The sequence below is a fragment of the Lissotriton vulgaris genome, chromosome 11, assembly GCF_964263255.1.
Source record: "Lissotriton vulgaris chromosome 11, aLisVul1.2, whole genome shotgun sequence".
Classification (NCBI taxonomy): Eukaryota; Metazoa; Chordata; class Amphibia; order Caudata; family Salamandridae; genus Lissotriton; species Lissotriton vulgaris.
The window spans coordinates 882,874,759-882,899,557 of NC_141699.1; the positions used below are offsets into that span (position 1 = coordinate 882,874,759).

General features: G+C 44.8%; 1 protein-coding gene across 1 annotated transcript in view; it reads right to left on the reverse strand.

Annotated features, from left to right (window-relative positions):
• Positions 1 to 24,799, reverse strand: part of LOC147683642 (nucleoplasmin-like) — a 298,974-nt gene that overhangs the window by 97,577 nt on the left and 176,598 nt on the right. The window contains exon 4 of the mRNA XM_086944883.1: positions 24,691 to 24,784. Coding sequence (XP_086801009.1) covers positions 24,691 to 24,784 — 94 coding nt within the window. The remainder of the gene's footprint in view (positions 1 to 24,690; positions 24,785 to 24,799) is intronic.

A 24,799-nucleotide genomic window follows, 5' to 3' on the forward strand; every position in this document is an offset into this window, starting at 1 on the left:
CTGCCCTCATCGCCGCCACAGACGACATCAGGGACCTATTGGACAATGGCGAGACGGCGGTCCTCATCCTTCTCGACCTCTCCGCCACCTTCGACACAGTCTGCCACAGCACACTATGCACACGACTCGGGGATCCGAGACAAGGCCCTGGAGTGGACCTCCTCCATCCTCTCTGGCAGAACCCAGAGAGTCCGCCTCTCCCCGTTCCGATCCGAAGCCTCCAAGATCATCTGCGGCGTCCCGCAGGTATCCTCCCTCAGCCCGACGCTGTTCAATGTCTACATGGCACCTCTCACACGCATCGCCCGACAACACGACCTCAACATAATCTCCTACGCTGACGACATGCAACTGAACCTCTCCCTCACCAAGGACCCCCTCACCACCAAATCCAACCTCCACCAGGGAATGAAGGCCGTCGCCGAATGGATGGAGCATAGCTGCCTCCAACTGAACGCAGACAAGGCGGACATCCTCATCCTCCGGCCCAACCACTCTGAATGGGATTACTCCTTGTGGCCCACATTACTGGGGACACCCCCCGCACCCACCACCCACTCACGGAATCTGCGAGTCATTCTCGACTCGAAACTCACCATGACCAAACTGTGAGAAGTTAACCTGGCATATTATGTCCACTAGTTCTAGTGGGCACCTTGCTCCAGTCTAATCGACCCTTATTGATTGTGGTTGTAAAGTCAACCTTATAGAAAGCTATCCTAGTGGTAGCATGAACCATCAGTCTTCAGGCTAAGACTTCAGTAGGCGAGTTAAGCAAGTTGTTTTACCATATATAATCCCTTGAATACCAAATGAAAGGACACCACACAAGGTATATATCAAATATATAGGTATTTTATCTAAACACCACCCCTCTGCACTCTTTATGGGGTCAGAGGTAAAAATACAATACAAGTCACACAGTTAATATACGATAAGTTGCACAGTATACGTTATGCCCTAGGGGCCTCACAAACCATATACTAAGAAAGTGGTATAAGTATCACGTGAGAGTTAGAAAGCAGGCCTAGGGCCTGTAGAATCGCTGGGGCTACACTTAAACAACCAAAGGTTAGGAAGTGTTCTAGACGGATCGTATTAGACCGGCTGAGAGACGCGTGGAAGACTACCAGGACCCAGGAGCGGGGAGGCCGACTGCTCATTCAAAGCAGAAGTTTTTATCTACAACGGAGTGCCTTGAAACCTGAATATCCAAAGAAATTTCATCAGGCAGCATTAATTTTAATGGGTCATTGAAGAAACCCACAACTGATAATACGGTGGCTCCTCCTGGTAGTCCAAGACCAAGCGTATTTATTCTGAAAATAAGTGATACCATATCGCACAAACAGAATCCGAAAATAAGCCCACGAATTTGATGGCAACAAGGTCCTAAACTGAAGTAAACATAATCCGGTGGGGAAATCTACTCCGCCTGATTTAAGAATCAGTCCTGAAGAAGGTAGACATACAGGATACCGAAACGCCGCGTCACTTGTGATTCTTTGTTTTTAAATGCTTTTTATACAAATGTACTAACATGTTTTCTTAAATAATTGTATATTATGTAATGATGAATTTTTATATTTGAATGTGTAATAAATGTATAACAGAGAAACTCATGGTGTGGTAAACATCCTTTTTGTTAACAATAATTTTTGGGTGTGCTATGTTAAACATAAAATATTGTAGATTTTAAAGTTAATGTGTAAACTGAACATACAATTAGGAAATAGGCTTTCTCCTAAAAACTTGGCATCTGTAGAGATATAAGAAAACAAATATACAGAGTTTTTCTCTTGACTCAACATACGCTGATAGAAAGTGAGACTTAAAATTCCTGTAACTTTACCTTTCCCGCCGTATTATTGGCATGCTATATTTTTGGAAATGCAATATTTACTCTAGAGTGCACTCACTAGGTGTGTGACACAGTCCCAGACTGTCCTTTTGTGGGGACACCCCTGTCCTTTTTTAAAATAGGAAGTAGGAGGCCCACAGAAGATGTGTGCAGCGTCTAAACACAGGCGCGGGTTCCCATTGACTTTCAAATGGAGATCATAAGTTACAAAGTTACAAATAAAGGACACTTCCGGTTGGACTAAGATGGAACACTTTAAACTAGGACACTTTGAGAGTCAAGACCCACGGGAGCACCGGAATACTCATGTTACCTCACCCAGGGAAACCGGGTGCATAGGTGTCTCTTCGGGTCGGGTTTCGTCGTCGTTTTCTATGGAGAGCTGCAAAGTAATGCTGCAGGCCACCAGAGGAAAAGTGTCCGGGTGGGTCCAAGGGTGAATCGGAGATGTGAAGAACCTGAAAGCAGAGGGGACAAAGTCTGGGTCACTAGCCAGACGATGTCGGGTGCTTTAAGGTGAAGAAGGTGAGTTTGTCTCTTAAGCCACGAGGTCCAGGAGGCATCGACCATGACCAGGAGCTGGATTTGAGCTGTCCCATAATGGATCTAGATGACTGCAGTATCGATATCTGGATTGTACCCAACAAACCTTGGCATCCGCAACCCACCAGGATGCCGAGATTGGCTCTGTTGCAGACCAGCAAGGTCTGTGGCGCTTCTCCTTTTCAGGGAATCTGGAGCAACCTGGATAGCAAGTAAAATTCAAAGGAAGGTCTTCAGTGGGCTCACAAGCCAATGGGCAAGGAACCGGGAAGACTAGTCGAGCTCAAATGCAAAGACTGGGCCTCGACAAAGCAGACCAGCAAAGATGCTCTTTGCACAGGGTGGTCACTCCTTGACCACAAGGGAGATGTCTTCCGTCTTCCAGTCAGAATGGAATGTCGAAGGTCCAAGATATGCCTTTCAAAGATTCGTCCAGGATAATATAAAGTCCTGGGGAAACGGCTCCTATACTTATAGTAAGAAAGGGGGCTGGATTACCTGACTAAGTCCCTCCTACGGGTGGACCTGAGAAGGGGGTGGTTACACCCCTTTCCCTTGTCCTATTTTGCGCTGGGGCTGGAGTGCCCCAGCAACTGGTTTGAACCAGGCTGTGCATGAGGCACCTTGTGTGCCCCAGACAGTGTCTAGATGCATTCACTGAATGATGCCCTCCCTGCCCCAATACACAAAACCTCTGTCTGGGGAGGTGCCAGCACCTCCCTGGACAGGAAACCTATTGTCCAGGCCTCTCCTGCCGGAGTTTCCCCCAGCAAAAGGTCAGACTAGTGTCTGTGGCAGCAGCATCCATATTGTAATGCTGAGGCTCAGTTTAACTTTATTCGGGTAAAGCAGTAAACTACATGTCTTTTCCCTCTATGATGGTGGAATGCTACCCACGCTGCCAGAATTGGCAGGGGGGTAGTATTCCAAAGTGTTTGACACCTTACACGACATGTTTTGATACAGCCAAACCAAAGTTAGCATTAACCGCAAGGATTATAATGCACTTAAGAGTTTATGGTATGGCTTTATCATAGAACAGCTATAAGGAGATGGTTCCAAAAGCTGCAGAGGGGCTCAGCTCATGCTAGGGCACCCTCTCACATGCAACCAAGCACTCTGGCTCCAGGATTGTCAAGGCCTACAATAGGAGCGGCTTATAGGTGTATATGTGTCAATATATAAAAGGTAGATATAGGTATACTATATTTAAGTAAGGGGTAATTACACCACCTTACCCAGGCAGTGTGAACAGACCTGTGGTGTCAGTTTGGAAGGCCAGCCAGGGGTGGCATAATACATGCTGCAGCCCCTGGTAAGCCTGGGATGCGCCTATGCCCTGGGTACCTATGGTACACAATACAAGGGCTCACAAGGGTGACCTAGTAACCAATCCGGTATGTACCTAAAGTACATGGAGTCCATTTTAAAGAGAACGCAGATAGACTGGGGCCCTGAATAGCAGGATCCCAGGCCAACTAAGTCGAAAACCAGCAAACATTAATCACAAAAAAGGTACCAGACGGTCAGGAGTAAGACAGGCTAATATCGAGGACAGTGAAGGTGTAACGCTCCCACTTGCCATATGACTGAAAGAGGAGTGATGTAGAACATGCCAGATCAAGATCAGTGTCTGGTCTCTGGCTCCCATCAGTCACCACTCGGAACCGCCCTTCATCATTTGGGGCTCCGAGGACCAACACTATACTGGATCTAGTTTCTCTAGCAGAAAGAAATTAACCTTCCTGTTAGTTAGTATGTGTTGGTATTATGGTCAAGACCATGTGTGTTGGTAAAGTAACTGACGGGGTTAAAAAGAGGGTGGTGTGCAGTGCAAAGAAATACTAAGAAAAATAAAGAGGGTAAGTAAAATAGGTTTTAAGGAGCAAAAGAATAATTTAATAGAGTATAGCTCCTAGCACCAATATTAAAAATAGCCAAGACAGGGTAAAATCTATGGCCTGTCTAGTGGTGTAACGTGGTCGACATGTTTCAGCAAAACCGGCCAATAGCCTTGCTTTCTTCAGGACCTTCAATGTACAGCTACTGCAAACAGAAAAACCCAATGTGACAAAAGTATTACAAATGAGTGAAATATAGTGTAGGAACGACACTGAAATGTCACTTGAACCTCTAGGTATGTCTGTTCCAGATCTTCTCACATAGTCAGCGGTGGACTGAAATAAAAAAGCATGGCATGAGCTAATCCCTCCATACCTGTCCGAAATAAGCCTTCTTGTTGCACCTGTTGTAATCATCAACATAGGTGTGGTTCACGTCTCGGAATCTGAACAAACACACTGACCAGACTAGTGTAAAACAATAATCGTGGAAATTGAACCATTTCAAGTTTCACAGAATACTTCTTACCTGGCTAGTAAGAAGTGTACACCTCACCCCGCCTGGCTGCGGCTCAGGACTGGTGAAGCACCGCTTTGAAAAAGGTGAATAAATTCAAAAACAAGAATCATCCACCATGAAGTGCCAGAACTTGATCTATCTGAGCTATGGAGTGCTGTCCTCAGTATGACACTCGAGGCTTGTATAAATTCTAGCAAAGTGTGAGGGGCGGTGAAAGATGTCATATCCACCTCAAAAGTGGGACATATAGAGTTGTTGTCCTGTTAATCAAGTGAGCGCATACATCCTTCAGATGCAGAATCTAAGGCCAAAGAAGCTGTTCAAGGTAGCAGGACCATCTAATCCCGCTTACCAGACTAAGTGAGATCAAGTGCCCCGTGGTTGAAGAACCACAATACAGCAGACTACTGATAACTGCTCTGAAGCGAACCGCATGCTGAAATAGCGTGCTACCGCTCGGTAAAATTAAATGAAACTCCAGCGCGCACTCACCTATCCGTCGGTACTTCTTAGCGGCATCTGTGCCGTCTGGGGAGGTACCGGCGGTCTGTTTTTGTGTTGGTTATATCACGCTGGCCCTCATTGGTTAGGAACACTCACGTGACGCGCCATTGAATACGTCAAGAGTCCGTGATGTTTCAGACCGAATAACTGGATGAGCTTACGGGCAGACTGCCCAATGGCGTGCTGGGTGAATTGTAAACAGCAGGGTTTGACAGTCGGGTGAGCCTTCGGTTTCTCCGATAAAGGCTCATTTCTATATTTACGCCTGAAACCCAAGGGGATGTAGCCCCGCATACAACGTTAAAGTCATGGTGTTAATAAACTCATGGTGTAATAAACTTGCAAACCTAGAAGAATGTTCATAACTAACAATCTCGCTCGGGCAGCGGCAACAAGGATTGCAGTGCCCATCTCAAGAGTCATGTGGTCACGGTCATCATATGGTCATACGGTCAAGGTCATCATATGGTCATATGGTACAGGTCGTGAAAGAAAGGCCAAAAGTGTGGTGTTGGCGCCAATGATTACAACACAGTTTCATAGAGGTACGTCTGCTGGGTGTAAGTGCTAATAGGGCTTTATATCAGAATCTAGTTACCACACTCTGTTTAGTGCACCTCTTGGAGAGGATTCAAAACGAGGACCAGGGAATGTCATCATTTAACCCTGTTCGATCGGTCCCTAGTTTCAACACCCATTTCTGTTCTTTTTTATGGAGAAAATCACTCACATTGGTGATATGGGAGGGAATGAACGGTTTCTTCAAGACTGTCCATTTGAAAGACGTGGGTGAGTGATTTTGAGTAATGAAATGGGTAGTAAGTTTAGTGGCCTGTCTCTTACAGTTGATGGTACTCCTGTGTTCAGATAGTCTCACCTTTATTTTACGGGTGGTCATACCCACATACCTAAGCTCGCATGGGCAGGTTATGAGATAGATTAGTTTATCGCTGTTGCAGTTCGTGAACTTCAGCTGTCTCCAGGGCCTAGAAGTCCCGATGTCTACCTCTGTGGTTCTGGACGTTTGGGCACATGATTGACATGTGCCACAGGGGTGGTGGCCAGACACTGGGGGTAAATCCCACAGGGTACCTACTGCTCTCGGAGTCTCATCAGGGGGTCTGGTATGTACCATTTTGTCCCGCAGATTGGGTCCCCTTTTGAAGGAGAATAACGGTTGTAGAATAGAGTGGGGTCCTGAGTTTAAAATTGACCAACGTTTCTTAACCGCTTTTTTGATACTATGGGACAATGTGCCAAAGGTATGTACAAAGGTCAGCCTTTCAAGAGGTGCTTTAGGAGTGGTAGGTTCTAATAATGCTGCTCTATTGTTGTTGCTGGCCCGTTTCATGGCCCGATGTACCAGCCGGGGAGGATATTTTCTTTCAACGAGCTGGCTCCCGGCTGACCTTTGTACATACCTTTGGCACATTGTCCCATAGTATCAAAAAAGCGGTTAAGAAACGTTGGTCAATTTTAAACTCAGGACCCCACTCTATTCTACAACCGTTATTCTCCTTCAAAAGGGGACCCAATCTGCGGGACAAAATGGTACATACCAGACCCCCTGATGAGACTCCGAGAGCAGTAGGTACCCTGTGGGATTTACCCCCAGTGTCTGGCCACCACCCCTGTGGCACATGTCAATCATGTGCCCAAACGTCCAGAACCACAGAGGTAGACATCGGGACTTCTAGGCCCTGGAGACAGCTAAAGTTCACGAACTGCAACAGCGATAAACTAATCTATCTCATAACCTGCCCATGCGAGCTTAGGCATGTGGGTATGACCACCCGTAAAATAAAGGTGAGACTATCTGAACACAGGAGTACCATCAACTGTAAGAGACAGGCCACTAAACTTACTACCCATTTCATTACTCAAAATCACTCACCCACGTCTTTCAAATGGACAGTCTTGGAGAAACCGTTCATTCCCTCCCATATCACCAATGTGAGTGATTTTCTCCATAAAAAAAGAACAGAAATGGGTGTTGAAACTAGGGACCGATCGAACAGGGTTAAATGATGACATTCCCTGGTCCTCGTTTTGAATCATCTCCAAGAGGTGCACTAAACAGAGTGTGGTAACTAGATTCTGATATAAAGCCCTATTAGCACTTACACCCAGCAGACGTACCTCTATGAAACTGTGTTGTAATCATTGGCGCCAACACCACACTTTTGGCCTTTCTTTCACGACCTGTACCATATGACCATATGATGACCTTGACCGTATGACCATATGATGACCGTGACCACATGACTCTTGAGATGGGCACTGCAATCCTTGTTGCCGCTGCCCGAGCGAGATTGTTAGTTATGAACATTCTTCTGGGTTTGCAAGTTTATTACACCATGAGTTTATTAACACCATGACTTTAACGTTGTATGCGGGGCTACATCTCCTTGGGTTTCAGGCGTAAATATAGAAATGAACCTTTATCGGAGAAACCGAAGGCTCACCCGACTGTCAAACCCTGCTGTTTACAATTCACCCAGCACGCCATTGGGCAGTCTGCCCGTAAGCTCATCCAGTTATTCGGTCTGAAACATCACGGACGCTTGACGTATTCAATGGCGCGTCACGTGAGTGTTCCTAACCAATGAGGGCCAGCGTGATATAACCAACACAAAAACAGACCGCCGGTACCTCCCCAGACGGCACAGATGCCGCTAAGAAGTACCGACGGATAGGTGAGTGCGCGCTGGAGTTTCATTTAATTTTACCGAGCGGTAGCACGCTATTTCAGCATGCGGTTCGCTTCAGAGCAGTTATCAGTAGTCTGCTGTATTGTGGTTCTTCAACCACGGGGCACTTGATCTCACTTAGTCTGGTAAGCGGGATTAGATGGTCCTGCTAGCTTGAACAGCTTCTTTGGCATTAGATTCTGCATCTGAAGGATGTATGCGCTCACTTGATTAACAGGACAACAACTCTATATGTCCCACTTTTGAGGCGGATATGAGATCTTTCACCGCCCCTCACACTTTGCTAGAATTTATACAAGCCTCGAGTGTCATACTGAGGACAGCACTCCATAGCTCAGATAGATCAAGTTCTGGCACTTCATGGTGGATGATTCTTGTTTTTGAATTTATTCACCTTTTTCAGAGCGGTGCTTCACCAGTCCTGAGCCGCAGCCAGGCGGGGTGAGGTGTACACTTCTTACTAGCCAGGTAAGAAGTATTCTGTGAAACTTGAAATGGTTCAATTTCCACGATTATTGTTTTACACTAGTCTGGTCAGTGTGTTTGTTTAGATTCCGAGACGTGAACCACACCTATGTTGATGATTACAACAGGTGCAACAAGAAGGCTTATTTCGGACAGGTATGGAGGGATTAGCTCATGCCATGCTTTTTTATTTCAGTCCACCGCTGACTATGTGAGAAGATCTGGAACAGACATACCTAGAGGTTCAGGTGACATTTCAGTGTCGTTCCTACACTATATTTCACTCATTTGTAATACTTTTGTCACATTGGGTTTTTCTGTTTGCAGTAGCTGTACATTGAAGGTCCTGAAGAAAGCAAGGCTATTGGCCGGTTTTGCTGAAACATGTCGACCACGTTACACCACTAGACAGGCCATAGATTTTACCCTGTCTTGGCTATTTTTAATATTGGTGCTAGGAGCTATACTCTATTAAATTATTCTTTTGCTCCTTAAAACCTATTTTACTTACCCTCTTTATTTTTCTTGGTATTTCTTTGCACTGCACACCACCCTCTTTTTAACCCCGTCAGTTACTTTACCAACACACATGGTCTTGACCATAATACCAACACATACTAACTAACAGGAAGGTTAATTTCTTTCTGCTAGAGAAACTAGATCCAGTATAGTGTTGGTCCTCGGAGCCCCAAATGATGAAGGGCGGTTCCGAGTGGTGACTGATGGGAGCCAGAGACCAGACACTGATCTTGATCTGGCATGTTCTACATCACTCCTCTTTCAGTCATATGGCAAGTGGGAGCGTTACACCTTCACTGTCCTCGATATTAGCCTGTCTTACTCCTGACCCTCTGGTACCTTTTTTGTGATTAATGTTTGGTGGGCATGTATTCAGAGCAGGTCATTAAATTGCCCGTGGGTCCCCTTTAATGTATGTAGTTTGAAAACCAGCAAACACCAGGAGAAAAGTGGGGGTAACCATATAGTCAGATTCCACCTTCCTACACAAACAAGTCAACTCTGTCTCCTCCACTTGTTTCAACACTCTCCGTATGCTCTGCAAGATCTACAGATGGATCCCGACAGACACAAGGAAAACAGTCACCCAGGCCCTAGCCAGCAGCAGACTCAATCACAGAAAGGCCCCCTACGTCTGATCCCTGACCAAGCTCATCAACATACTGCAAAAAATCCAGAATGCCTTGGCACGCCTGATCCTAGATGTCCCGTGCTGCGACCACATCACCACCCACCTGAGGAACCTGCACTGGCTCCCTGTCGACAAAAGAATCTCCTTCAAGATCCTGATCCATGCACACAAGGCACTCCACAGGACCAGCCCAGCCTATCTCAACAGCCGACTCTCCTTCTATATACCCAACAGGAAACTCCGCTCCACAGACCTCACCCTGGCTACCAACCCACCCATCTGTAAAACCACAGCCGGAGGCAAATCCTTCTCTCACCGCGCTGCCAAGACCAGGAACACCCTCCCCCTCATCCTACGACACACCAAAGACCTTCTATGGCCTCCTGGTTCAACGATGATCTTAAGAAATCGAAGAAACTAGCGCTCCCTCGAGAAGGCCTGGAAAAAAGACCCCAACACCAGCACCAGGGACGCCTTCAAAAACGCCACCCGCATACACCACCAACTAATCCGGTCTGCCAAGAAAGCCGCATTCAAAGACCGACTAGATAACAACGCCCACAACAGCAAGGAATTATTCAACATCGTCAAAGAATTTACCAACCCATCAGCCAACTCCAACGACATCACCCCTCCCAAGCCCTCTGCAACTCCCTAGCTTCCTTCTTCAACAACAAAATCGCAGACATCCACAACAGCTTTGACAACCGACCCGGAGACCAACCCACCCAACCTTCTGCAGGACCTTCACCCCCCCTGAACATCCTTAACGACTGGAACCTAATCTCCACTGAGGACACCATCCGCCTGATGAACTCCATCCACTCAGGATCCCCCACAGACCCATGCCCTCACCACATCTTCAACAAAGCAGATTCCACCACACCTCCGAGATGTCATCAACGGCTCCCTCAACTCCGCCACCTTCCCGGAAAGCTGGAAACACGCAGAACTCAGCGCCCTTCTGAAAAAACCCACAGCTGACCCCTCCGAACTCAAAAACTACCGCCCCATCTCGCTCCTTCCATTCCCAGCCAAAGTCATTGAGAAAGCTGTCAACAACCAGCTCGCCACCTTCCTCGAAACCAACAAATCCCTCGACTCCTCACAGTCCGGCTTCCGAGCCAAACACAGCACTGAGACCGCACTTATCGCAGCAATAGACGACATTCAAACTCTACTAGACAATGGAGACACAGTCGCCCTCATCCTCCTCGACCTCTCCGCTGCCTTCGATACAGTCTGTCATAGCACCCTTCTACAGCGCCTCAGAAACGTCGGAATCCAAAGAAAAGCACTGGAATGGATCACCTCGTTCCTCACCGGAAGAACCCAGAGAGTCCGCCTCCCACCATTCAAGTCAGAGGCCTCTGAAGTCATCTGCGGCGTACCACAAGGATTGTCACTCAGCCCCACCCTCTTCAACGTTTACATGAGCCCCCTTGCGGCCATCGCTCGCCAACACAATCTCAACATCATCTCCTACGCTGACGACACTCAACTGATCCTCTCTCTCACCAAAGACCCTAACACCGCCAAAACCAACTTACACGAAGGAATGAAAGAAGTAGCCGAGTGGATGAAGCACAGCCGTCTGAAACTGAATTCAGACAAAACAGAAGTCCTCATCTTAGGCACCTCCCCCTCCGCCTGGGATGACTCTTGGTGGCCAGAGGCCCTTGGAAAAGCACCCATCCCGACGGACCACGCACGGAACCTGGGCGTCATCCTGGACTCTTCACTCTCGATGACCAGACAAGTCAACGCCGTTTCATCATCTTGCTTCAACATTCTTCGCATGCTCAAAAAAACATTTCGCTGGATCCCCACCGAAACTAGAAAAACGGTCACCCACGCACTGGTCACGAGCCGCCTGGACTACGGAAACACCCTATACGCCGGTACCACCGCAAAACTCCAGAAAAAACTCCAACGCATCCAGAACGCTTCAGCCAGGCTCATACTAGACATCCCACCTGAAAAACCTCCACTGGCTCCCCGTAAATAGGAGGATTACTTTCCGCCTCCTAACCCACGCACACAAAGCACTTTACGAACTTGGACCCGAATGCCTCAACACACGACTGTCCTTCTACACCCCCTCCCGTCAGCTACGATCCTCCAACCAAGCCCTTGCCACTATACCTCGCATAAACAAAACCACCATGGGAGGTAGATCCTTCTCCTACCTGGCAGCTAAAACCTGGAACTCACTTCCCACTCTCCTTCGCCTTACTCAGAACCACCTAGCATTCAGAAAGCAACTTAAAACTTGGATATTCGACAAGTAATTCCCCACCCTCCCTCAAGCGCCTTGAGACCCTATGGGTATGTAGCGCGCTATATAAATCTCTTGACTTGATTAGGAAACTATTTTCGTAATCAAAAAGGGAGGGAAGAGGAAAAGGAGTCCATTCAGTTCCCCTACGTGAGTAACTAGTAATCAAAAGGAGAATGGACACTGGTATCTGCAAAAAACCAAATAGTTTTTTATCGAGAACCCTCATAGACTTCCTGGAATCGTGTCGTAGCGGTATATCTTTTATCCGCCCCCTCAGGAGTCATGGCATAGTCATTGGGTTAACGATTAACGTGCAGGGTGCCTGCCTCACCAGAGGCTACTTCTGGTATTTACAGAAGTGTCCAGAAATAAAAAGTGGGTAGAAAAAACTGTTAAAAATAGTGAGTAGATCAAAAGAGTGAATTTTATTTACAAAGTCTAATCACTAAGCTAAAAAACGTTGTGATATTAGGTAGTCGGGTTAATGAACTACTATATCGTATTCAAAAAGGTGTCGACATGTTTCAGCTCTCGGGGCCCTACAGGGTCAGGGGAGCTTTCGTCAGGACAAGGACAAGAAACAAAATTACAAGGAAATACACACACTATTTGCGTGGTATTGGATGCTGATGGCATGGAATTTCCAAGCTGTATTCAAAGACAAAAAGAACACCAACAAATAGTGAGTTGGGTAGTGTGTGAGGTGCGGCACTGTCGGGCACACATTATGTACAAAGCATCATTAATGCTATTAACAGATTATTCTGGTTGTAGAAATAATCTCAGAAAAGGTTAAAAAAGTGGAGAAAGTTACAGGTACAAGTGAACTTCGGGGAGTGGGAACAGCCAAATCGCCGTCTAGTTTATCAATGTCTTAGAGACGGGTATCATGCAGGAGTCTTTACACGATGACAGGGTGGGAGTAGAGCATGGATTAGTGCATCATATTCATGTCTCTGCTATTAAAGACCCTAGCATACATCCAGCAGTCAGTGTTCGTCATACATGTATCCGAAGGATACCCAATCATTCAGTTAAGTTTACCTTTATGATTGAGTTTTTTGGCATCAACAGGGACTCGGAGTCACGCCAGGAGTTTCACTCTGGGGGAGACAACAGCGGGTCTCAGGTTATTAGTAGAGGCGTTCTTACCTTGGTAGCTGTGTGGAAAATCAGGAAACGCCATTCTTACCCATGCGGCCCGGATTTCGTGCCTAGTGCTGACTCTGCCCCTGGTTCATGGTAGGTCAGAGCTCACGGCACTTATATGCTGGTTGTAGACACTAAAAAAGGACTACTAATCGGACATGTAATTGACATACCAAGATGGTGGACTCACTGGTAGGGTATCTAGGTGTAATTAGCTGAACTGATGCCAGGGGATATGGTCATTCATACCTATTACATCAGTTCTCAAGCGGTCAACCCATCTCTGTTCCTTGTTAAACAAGACTTGTTCAGCATTGTGATCTTTGAAGTCGAGCATTTCCAAAACTGTCCATTTCAGGTCATCACACGTGTGACCGGCTCCTACAACAGACCGGTTCAAACTCAAGTGTGAAGTCTCAGAATTCTGCAGGACGCTGAAATTGAAAGCTTTCTTTAAAGACTCCACAAACCCAGGGATAAACGGAGACACAAACTTGAGGAGAAAATCCAAGTTCAGCCCACCAACCACAGCAGTACCCATTGAGATCCAGGCTTTCGAACAAGCCGTGATGAAAGGGATAGACGAAATGAACTACATGGAAAACGTCTATCAAAATATGACAAAGAGAGAGAAAAAGGCGCTCTCTGAGCTCAGAGACAACGAAGAGATCATCATCAAGCCCGCAGACAAGGGGGGTGGGGTAGTTATCCTCACTAAAGAAGGCTATGACGAACAGTGCCAAACACTCTTGAGGAATGAGACTTTCTACAAACGCCTTGACACCGATCCCACAGAAAGATTGACTAACACCATAGCCATAATGGTACATGAGGCTGAGACTAATGACTGGATATCAAAAAAAGAGGCAGAATACCTCACACCAAAGAACCCCAAAACTCCGTTCTTTTACTCCCTGCCAAAAACCCACAAAAACAGACTCCCTCCTCCTGGACGCCCGATAGTCTCGGGAATAGGGTCCCTTTTGGAGCCATTGTCAAAGTTCGCAGATGAGTACTTAAAACCCCTGGTCCAGAAAACACCCACATATCTCAAGGATACACGAGACTTATTGGGCCAAATATCAAATGTGGAATATGACCAAAATAACATGCTATTAGTGGGACTGGATGTAGAATCCCTCTACACCAGTCAACCGCAAGAAGACACGCTCAAAATGTTGGAGGACCTCCTCTTCAAAGAAGATTGGAACTACAAGACCCCACGTCACTTCATTCTTGAATGTTGCAGACTCGCATTACAAGAGAACTATTTTGAGTATAATGGGCAATTATTCCTCCAATGTCATGGGACCTCCATGGGGAGTGCATTTGCGCCCTCAGTAGCAGGACTCTATGTGAGCCGTTTGGAAGAGGACTGCATCCTGAACAACACCAATCCCTACTTTTCCAATATCAAATATTGGAAACGTTACATTGACGACGTCATACTACTATGGGACACTCAATCAGATCTAACCAACTTCATGGACTGGCTTAATGGCAGAGATCCTTGGCTGAAGTTCACCTTCACATCCAGCAGAAATACAATTGACTTCCTGGATCTAACCATTTTTTCTGAAAATGGCAAACTTGAGACCAAAACCTACACCAAGCCCACAGCCAAAAACTGCTTACTATCTTACCACAGTTACCACCCGCGGCCGTTACGAGACAATCTCCCGTACAGCCAATTCTTGAGACATAAACGTAACTGCAGCAAAATAACTGATTATAAACTACAAGCAGCAGAACTAAGCCGAAAACTGAAGAAAAGAGATTACACTCCGGCAATAATAAAGAAGTGCGCAAAACGTGCGAAATATCAGCCGAGAGACTGTCTACTACAAAGCACAATTTAAAGAGCCAGTGAAAGACCTTGTAACCTGCGTAACCACCTATTGCCCAGCCACCCATGAAGTCCAAAAACTCATCAAGAAGAAATGGCAAATACTCACCTCTGGCAACCTAAACTGGCCCAAACCTAGGTTTGCCAACAGAAGAACAAAAAATATAAAAGATGTTCTGGTCCATACAAGACCGAGGAAACCTATGCCAAGGTCCAACATCAGAGACATTAACATGACTCCAGTGACCGGACATTACCCTTGTGGTACATGCGGGGTCTGCAAGTTTACCACCTGTACAAAAACCCTCCAACTGAATGATGATCTGCTCTGGACCCAAAGGAGTCACACGAACTGTAACTCCTCACATGTGATTTACATGATCACATGTCCCTGCCAAAAACAATACATTGGCATGACCTGCCGTAAAGTCAAACTCCGTATAGGAGAACACCGAAGCAATGTGAGGCTGAAAAAGAACACGACCAAACTATGTGCCCATTTTGTAGAAGCCGGTCACACGTGTGATGACCTGAAATGGACAGTTTTGGAAATGCTCGACTTCAAAGATCACAATGCTGAACAAGTCTTGTTTAACAAGGAACAGAGATGGGTTGACCGCTTGAGAACTGATGTAATAGGTATGAATGACCATATCCCCTGGCATCAGTTCAGCTAATTACACCTAGATACCCTACCAGTGAGTCCACCATCTTGGTATGTCAATTACATGTCGGATTAGTAGTCCTTTTTTAGTGTCTACAACCAGCATATAAGTGCCGTGAGCTCTGACCTACCATGAACCAGGGGCAGAGTCAGCACTAGGCACGAAATCCGGGCCGCATGGGTAAGAATGGCGTTTCCTGATTTTCCACACAGCTACCAAGGTAAGAACGCCTCTACTAATAACCTGAGACCCGCTGTTGTCTCCCCCAGAGTGAAACTCCTGGCGTGACTCCGAGTCCCTGTTGATGCCAAAAAACTCAATCATAAAGGTAAACTTAACTGAATGATTGGGTATCCTTCGGATACATGTATGACGAACACTGACTGCTGGATGTATGCTAGGGTCTTTAATAGCAGAGACATGAATATGATGCACTAATCCATGCTCTACTCCCACCCTGTCATCGTGTAAAGACTCCTGCATGATACCCGTCTCTAAGACATTGATAAACTAGACGGCGATTTGGCTGTTCCCACTCCCCGAAGTTCACTTGTACCTGTAACTTTCTCCACTTTTTTAACCTTTTCTGAGATTATTTCTACAACCAGAATAATCTGTTAATAGCATTAATGATGCTTTGTACATAATGTGTGCCCGACAGTGCCGCACCTCACACACTACCCAACTCACTATTTGTTGGTGTTCTTTTTGTCTTTGAATACAGCTTGGAAATTCCATGCCATCAGCATCCAATACCACGCAAATAGTGTGTGTATTTCCTTGTAATTTTGTTTCTTGTCCTTGTCCTGACGAAAGCTCCCCTGACCCTGTAGGGCCCCGAGAGCTGAAACATGTCGACACCTTTTTGAATACGATATAGTAGTTCATTAACCCGACTACCTAATATCACAACGTTTTTTAGCTTAGTGATTAGACTTTGTAAATAAAATTCACTCTTTTGATCTACTCACTATTTTTAACAGTTTTTTCTACCCACTTTTTATTTCTGGACACTTCTGTAAATACCAGAAGTAGCCTCTGGTGAGGCAGGCACCCTGCACGTTAATCGTTAACCCAATGACTATGCCATGACTCCTGAGGGGGCGGATAAAAGATATACCGCTACGACACGATTCCAGGAAGTCTATGAGGGTTCTCGATAAAAAACTATTTGGTTTTTTGCAGATACCAGTGTCCATTCTCCTTTTGATTACTGGTTGATTAGGAAACTATTCAAGACATTGCTGTTCGACCAGTAGCTACAGCACTCCCTTCCTCCCCTCCCTTCAGTGCCTTGAAACCCTCGCGGGTAGCGAATTTTGCGAATCTCGCGTTCGCGGATTTTGCGGATTTGCGAACTCGCAATCCGCAAAATCAGCAAATTCTCGCAAATTTGCGGATTTTTTTTTATGTTCGCACGGGTTTCTGCAAGTTCGCGAGGGTTTTGTACAATTTCGCAAATTGCGAAATTGTACAAAACGCGTGCGAACTTGCAGCAACCCGTGAGAACACAATTATATGAAGAGAAAGAAGCTCCTGGCCACAGGAACAGCACGGGGATTGCGCTCATGAAAGTCAAGGATGCAAAGGCCTCTACCCAGCATCACAGCTGATTTTCCACAGTAGATTTGGGAAGAGGCACACCTTCCCGCCTCGAAGACGCTCATGATTGTTTTTGGGCTAATGAATGAGTCACTGATTTTGAGCATCAACTAGTTCGAGCGACCATGCAAAGGCCGCCCTCTACCCAGCATCACAGCTGATTTTCCACAGTAGATTTGGGAAGAGGCACACCTGTCCAGCCTCGAAGACGCTCAGGATTGTTTTTGGGCTAATGAATGAGTCACTGAATTTGAGCAACTAGTTCGAGTGACCATGTGTGTGTTACTATGCAATCGCCCTGAAGGGCGCAGGGGTCCCTTGAGTGACCTGTGTGAGGCTGTGCCTGTAACTATTTTACAATGGCGCCAGCAAGCTGCCAGCGCCGTTGTAAAATAGTTACAAAGTTAGCTTGCACAGGAAGCACTTAGATAAAATAAAGCAGCACCTGCTTCATTTTATCTAGTGGTTCCTGTGCAAGCTAACTTTGTAACTATTTTACAACGGCGCTGGCAGCTTGCTGGCGCCATTGTAAAATAGTTGCATGAGTGGGGGTTCAACTTTTGAACCCGTTACGCTCGCAGATTTTTTTTGCGCATTTTGCGGGAAATCCGCAAAATTCGCGGATTGCGGATTTCCCAAAAATCCGCAAAATCCGCGAGCGTAACGGATTTCCCGCTCATGCTTAATGTAGTGCGCTTTACAAATTATCTGATTGATTGATTGAGATAATTGAAGTGGCCCATGAAGGACATCGTGGAACCATTGCCAGAAAAAACAAGCTCTCTGAGATGTAGTCTAATTTCTCATCTTGATGAGAGTTGAAATAGAATTGAAGGCCTGTCATCTATGCAACTGTCTTTCATCGAAAACCACTCAACACATCTTAAACATGTCAGTGTTGCCAAAGGACGTATGGAACAATATGGCTGTTGACTTCTTTGGTCCTCTTAAGAATGGGCATCACCTGATGGCGATTGTTGATGAATACTTCTGTTTTCCATTGACAGATGAACTGTCATCCATCGCTCAAAAAAGTAATTGAGAGATCATACGGCATCCTAGCTACTGCGGGTGTTTCTGGGGTATTCCTGCAATCTTATAATCTGACAACGTCCCACCTTTCAACAGTCGAGAATTCGGATGCTTTCTCAAACATCTTAATGTGAAGCATCTGAAGGGCACACCTCTTTGGCCACAAGGCAATGGCATTGTCGAACGTTTTAGGAGTAGTCTCAAGAAAGCTGTTCAGCGTGCTGCATTGGAAAAGATCGACCTTAAAACTAACTTTATTTCTACTCTTCATGCTTACCATTCGACCTCTCACTCGACCACAGGTGAAAGCCCCTGCAAACTTTATGTTTGGGTGATCCATGATCACCAAGTTACCTCAATGGACCAACAGAGGATCAGGTACTGAGGAAGAAACTTGTATAAAAGACTTGGATTGTAAAAGGAAAATGATAGCCTATGCAGACAATCATCAACATGCAAAAGAAATTTCTTTCACTAGAGGAGATTGAGTGAGTGTTCATCAGTCTAGAAAACTAACATCTGATGCTCCCTTTGATGCTGATCATTTCATGTTAAGACAAGCAAAGGACCCAGGGTGACTGCCCAACGTCCTGGAAAGTCCATCACAACAGAATTCTTGTATTTCATTGCTCGTCAGGGACTGATGTCAATGTAGAGGAGGGTCTGAAAGGACAATTAAAGACCCTCCCGACTGCTGCGGTCTCTACATCGCAAACGCAGATCATGGACACCTTGGCTGCCTGCCCCCCAGTTCCCAAAACCACAATCAGGATGTGTGATCAGAGTGCCACAAAGACTCGTGGAATAGCTATAATTGTATTTATTTGTAAACAGAAAAGAAAAAAAATTATCAGAGGGGGAGATGTAGTGTCTTGCGAGTTAGCAATTTCAGAATTCTTTTGGCTCTTGATGGACTCTGTAGAATTGTAACGTTAAGTGTTTGTGTGTTGTGAAGTGAATGCAGGCTTAGAATGATGAGTTTGTGGTAACACGCAGACGGATAAAGACATGTTATACTAAGCTCCGTGTCTAATGTATTAATTAGCAAGTACCCTGTAAGGGCTCTCATCTCGCTACCTGTTACTACGCCGCTCACCCCAATCTTTTAAGATCTTGGGTTAAAGAGAATGGGTGATCTAGCAGCCCAGAGACCACTGCTTTATTGGCTGCGCGTATGGACCACTCCGCAATTAACCGATTACTGTAATTCATTGCGGGAGGTCCTAGTATATAATGGGGCAAAACAACTACCTTGGTTCAGACATATCGCTAAGTGGCGTAAGCTATTGAATCTGACGGTCTTGCGGGAGCACCCAGAATATACTGAAAAAAACCATTCTGCAGAAATACAGGTAATGGAAATATCCTGAAGCCACCCTATTTGCTGCCCGTGAACCTGTTATGTCCAAAGAAAGAAAAGATCTTCTAACTCCCAGTTTGGGCCAGCGCAAAACAGAAAGACCTGTATTTGTGTCCAAACTTGAACCAGATTTTCAAGGCATTTTCAACTGCACTCCATTGTTTGCCTACCAAAGAGCCAATAATCTGAAAAACATGCTGGAATCCAAACCGAAATCAACAGTTTTTGTTTTTTCCGGTACCAAACCATGTCATAACTGCAGTCACTGCAACAATATAATCAGAGGCAACTCCATGAACCATCCTCGATCTGGCAAACAAATCAAACTTAAAACTAACGCCACCTGCGACTATGAACTTGGTGTATCTGCTGAAGTGCCCTTGCCGCTTACCCTACATGGGAAAGACAGAAAGGAAAGTCTGTTTAACGGAGCACAAAAGTACCATAAGGAACAAGAATCTGAAGTCTCCTTTAGCAGCCCATTTCATATCTGCCCAACATAACATTAGCCAACTAAGGTTCCTTGTACTAGAGGTTGTCCTATGAGACCGGGCGTTGATAATCGCAAGAGATTATTACAACGTGAACTTGTCTGGATCAAATTGTTGGAATCATGCCAACCAAAAGGACTTAACGAACGGATTGAATATAGTTGCTTCCTCTAAAAACATGCACCAACTTTTTGCTCACTATACTTGCCTTTCTTCCTTTTTGCTAACCCTTCATGTTTCTTCTACCCATAATTAATTTTCCCTCATTTCCTCCCTTTTGTATGCACCCTTTCCTTTGTATGCATTCTCACTCTACTGCATGTATCCCCATTTCCTATTTCCTTTTTCATATGCATTCTTTTTGTATGCATCCTCCCTCCACTGGTTCCTACAATTTTTCCCCGTTAAAAGATCTCTGTTCTGCCCTTTCCTCGACATGGTCACTGTTCTTGTTCATTTTTCATACTCTTGCCTTTACATTCCTAGAAGCGATTGATTTGGACTGAGCACAATGTCTTCTTTGAATTCTGCAATTATTTATTTATTTTCTGATGTGTTGTTTATCTTTTGAAACTGTATCTCCTGAGACTTCCCACACTCAACATGGCCGACACCGGCCGGATAACACCACATTTATTCTTGCACTGTACCATTGCCCACCTTCAGCTGTTTTGATAACTTGGTTTCCAATAGTCACGTATTCGGGGCACATTACATTATTATTTGGAACCCTCGGGTCGTTTTTACCATTATATATCCCACTTTGACATTACTCACGACAATTTTGGTTATAGTCCTTTTTTTAATGTTATTGGCCCCACTTGGTCCATTATCTATGCCCTTGCACCTATCCCGCGCGTACTCCGGCACTCCAGGTCACTGAATTGGTAACCATCAGAGAACGCTATATCGCTGCACCGAGAACGTTTTGGGTAAGAATTCACTCTCTCGATTGCTTGTTCCGATTACGCATTGCCAGATAAGGGATGCACACCTACCGGGTGTTAACTTTGGGGATTTCGTTTATCCTTCAACCTCCAGGTTTCCACCTCACTAGTTAGTTTTCGGCTCCACGGGTGTTTTTACATAATGCACAGTATCACTTTCCACTTATGCATGGTTAATTTCCTGCTGTCACTTATCAGCCGCGAAAGCCATGCTCATCTTATTACACTTAAATGAACAGCATACCTTTCAACCAACACTCGTTTTTTTTTCTGTCGCCACTTATCACCCGTGACTTTTAGGTTTCAGTCACTTTTTTCAATCTCTTTCTTTAGCACGTTGAGGGAACAGTCCCCTTCCTAAAGCAATGTTTATTTCCTCCACAGATCTATCTCATTCCCCTGATGAAGGGACTTTTGTCCCGAAATGCATAGGGACATTGGCATTTCAAAACGTTTGTTTTGTACGAACTGAACTACACTATACAGTCTATATGAATATAAATATATGACTCATTGGAATAAAATTACGATTAATCAATTGAATCGTTGAATTTGAGTATTTTTTTAAGAAACTGAGGTAGTCACCTCCACAGGAGCACCACAGGATTCAGTGTGGGAACCCTCCACATCTCCTTGCTACTAGCACCCAGAAAGGGCCAGTAAACGGGATATTCTGACCCTTAAAGCCACATACTGGAGCGTAGTAGGGGAGAATTATACTAACACCCAAAGATGCGGAAAGTTAACATCTAACTTCTTAAATATCAAATCTAGCCCTTTATTTGAACCCTTTTTTTAAACCTGATTTCACCCCCCTCCCCTCTCCCCCCTCCTTGCCAAGAGTTTGTACACTAGGTTTAGATATGGCAATCTGCTATTGAAATTTCCGGGGAAAGAGGCGACTGGCTTAGCTCCAGATCCTTGCCCGGCTTGCCGCGAAGCCAACAAAACTGAAGAACACATCCTGTTTTTTTGCACCAAGTACCGGCAGCTGCTAAGGAGATGGATATGACCTTTATGTTTAAATCTGGGTGCTAGGCAGCTCCAGACTGCGTTTAGTATTTTAAAAGCAGATACTTCAGGGCCAATAGTTTTTGCCCTCAGTCGCTTTTTATTTTCCTTTTGGCTGATTCGCAAACATTTTTTAGCATAGTATTGAAGTAATCTTTTTTCTTCCTTATCTTGGTCATGTATCTCAAAATATCAAGTCTGTACATATGGTATAGTACCCTAAATGCTAGGTGGTTGCATAGAATCCCTCTTAGCTTGACTAGGCCGAATGAACTTATGTATCCTCAAATGTTTGTTATTTCGATTCAGGATGTAATTCGTACCTAAGCTTGTAATGGTTTAATACTATTTTAACTGCGTATTTATTTATGTTTTTATCTTTGTATACTTTGATGATGTTTTGTACAAATGACCCAAAAAAGTTTTATGGGATATGAAGAAAAAAAAGAATTAGTATGTAACTAGGTTGGGGAGGACGCTACACAGATAAGGGGAATATAGTTAATCCCCTGCAGTAGGACATATTGCTCAACAAAATGGGATTTTTTAAAGACTTTGTCTACTTGCAGTCTGAATCTCATACTTTATATATTCATTGAGAGTGCGCACTCCACAATGTGCTTAGGCATTATCCGTTTCACATCAGCATTCAAGGTCTTAGGACCACAGATTCAATTTTATGTTGAATGGAGTCCCATGTGTATGAAATAAAGTATGAGCCGGACTTCTGGTTTTTGACAGGTCGATTTACTGGACAAGCTGCTGTCTCAATATGATCACATACTGTGTACTTGCTGCCAGTTCTTAGGCCCATCAGCTCCTGAGCTTCCAAGCTTTGAGTGACTTTTTGCTAGACAAGCCACTCATTCACCTCATCTAAGATCTGGACTGTGTATCAAATTTCAGTGTGTTGCATTTATCCTCAGAAATGCAACCAGAGCTCTCTCTCCTACACTGGGGCAGAAGGCTATACCTACCCAACAGACACCATTACCATTTAGAATGACCCAGCTAATGCAGGCTAGTAATGTCAATGTGTGTAGGTAGATTTGTGGACCCCTGGACATACCCTAAGACTGTTTGTGTTCTAGTTGTGCCTTTGAACAGAGCTTTAGGCCAGTTCAAAGGGCTAATATGCTTAAAATGTGACAGCAAGGTGGAGGTTTACACAAAGCCATGGTCAGTTTTCTTCAACTGGTCAGATGATTCCACACTTTGTGCCACTGACTATGGCAGTGATTTCTCCTGAAAGACGCATTGCTCTTTTCTTTTGACTGATATTTGAAGTATAGAGCTCAAGATGTGGCCATGTAAAAGATTAGTATCTCTACTCTGAATCTTTGATTGTACACCATTCTTTCATGATGAGAAATATTCATCCTAGGTTCTAAACCTTTGACATTGTAATTGCTGTAAAGCTTAGGGTCTTCTTGAAAGATAACACAGAGTGACTCCATCTTGGCTATTTGGAATGCGTTCTGCATATCTAAAGATAATGGCAGGAAAAAGTTTGATTTGAAGTCTAGATTCATACACCCTCCCCTTCTTTGGAATCTTCACGTGAATCCAGGATGTAGGTCTTGTGTGGTTCTCCTCTGCTTGCTACTTTGTTGTAGCAGCATCTGCTTGGAAGGAGTTACTGAGCTGTATAGACTATGCTTCAAGTCTTGAAATGTATTCATACTTCTAATGAGAGCCATTTTAGAATAATCAGGATAGGAATCTTTTTTACTTCTGCCACCAACCAATTAGCTAAATGTATGAGTGCCTTTATCAGTGCAGCGTCAGTTTGGGATGGGCCAATAAAAAGTAGAACCTCATGATTTGCATCTGAACCACATTCTCCACATAAACAGCACTTCCCCATTTCAGTACGCCCTAACAGAACTTACTCAGTATCACTAGAACCAACGCATATAAGCACTAGCTCCTGACACCAGTTGGCTTAAGCCCTTCATTAATATTTATAAGCCAGTGGCTGGCCAAAATCTTAGTTATATCCGATACATAGCTGAATTTCCACCAAGGTTAATACCTGTGCCCAAATGCTATGGGTTACTCAATGGAATGCTGCACTAGTTGGGTAATTACGGTGGTTTTGCAATGCGATGCAAATAAGCTACTTAAAAATGACCTAAGAAGGTGATACATTTTGACAGTGCATAATTTTTAAAAGAAGCCAAGCGTTGCTCAGAAGCCCGCGGCCAGTGCAATAGAATGTCACGGTACTGCATACCGAGGCTGTTTAATTGCAATTCTACCTCATATCTCTTACCTACCACCAGACACTCCCCTACTGCTTTATCCCATTCTTGCAGTTTCTCCTTCCCTGTTTTTTTTTCCTTTTGTTCAAATCTTACTTCTACTTCTTTCTCCCCTCTTGTACATTTCTCTCTTGCTCTGGGTCAAAGTCTGATGAGGAAACCCAAGCACTGGTCCCCAAAAATGAGTGGCAACAGCCCCCCCCCTAACCATCCTTCAAATCAAGCACTGCATGTTGATTGAGATACTCAAAGGCTTCCATGAGGTTTGGCTGCTAAAATGAGAACTGTGGAATAAAGTTTGCAAGCATCAACATTTGTTATTCTATCACACTGTGGATGTAACATTGGCCTGATGAGTACATGGAAAGCGATATTAGTCGGAAAAAGAAGGTTGGACGTTATTTACCAAACAGCACTAGAAAAACGTTGTGTCTCTGCTGCACTTACGTGTAAGATGTTGTGCGCAGATATGCACTGGACCTGTTCCAGATTTTAATATAAAGGTGACAGGTGGGGTGAATTCAAGACCATTTACGTTAACCTGACGAAAAAAAAG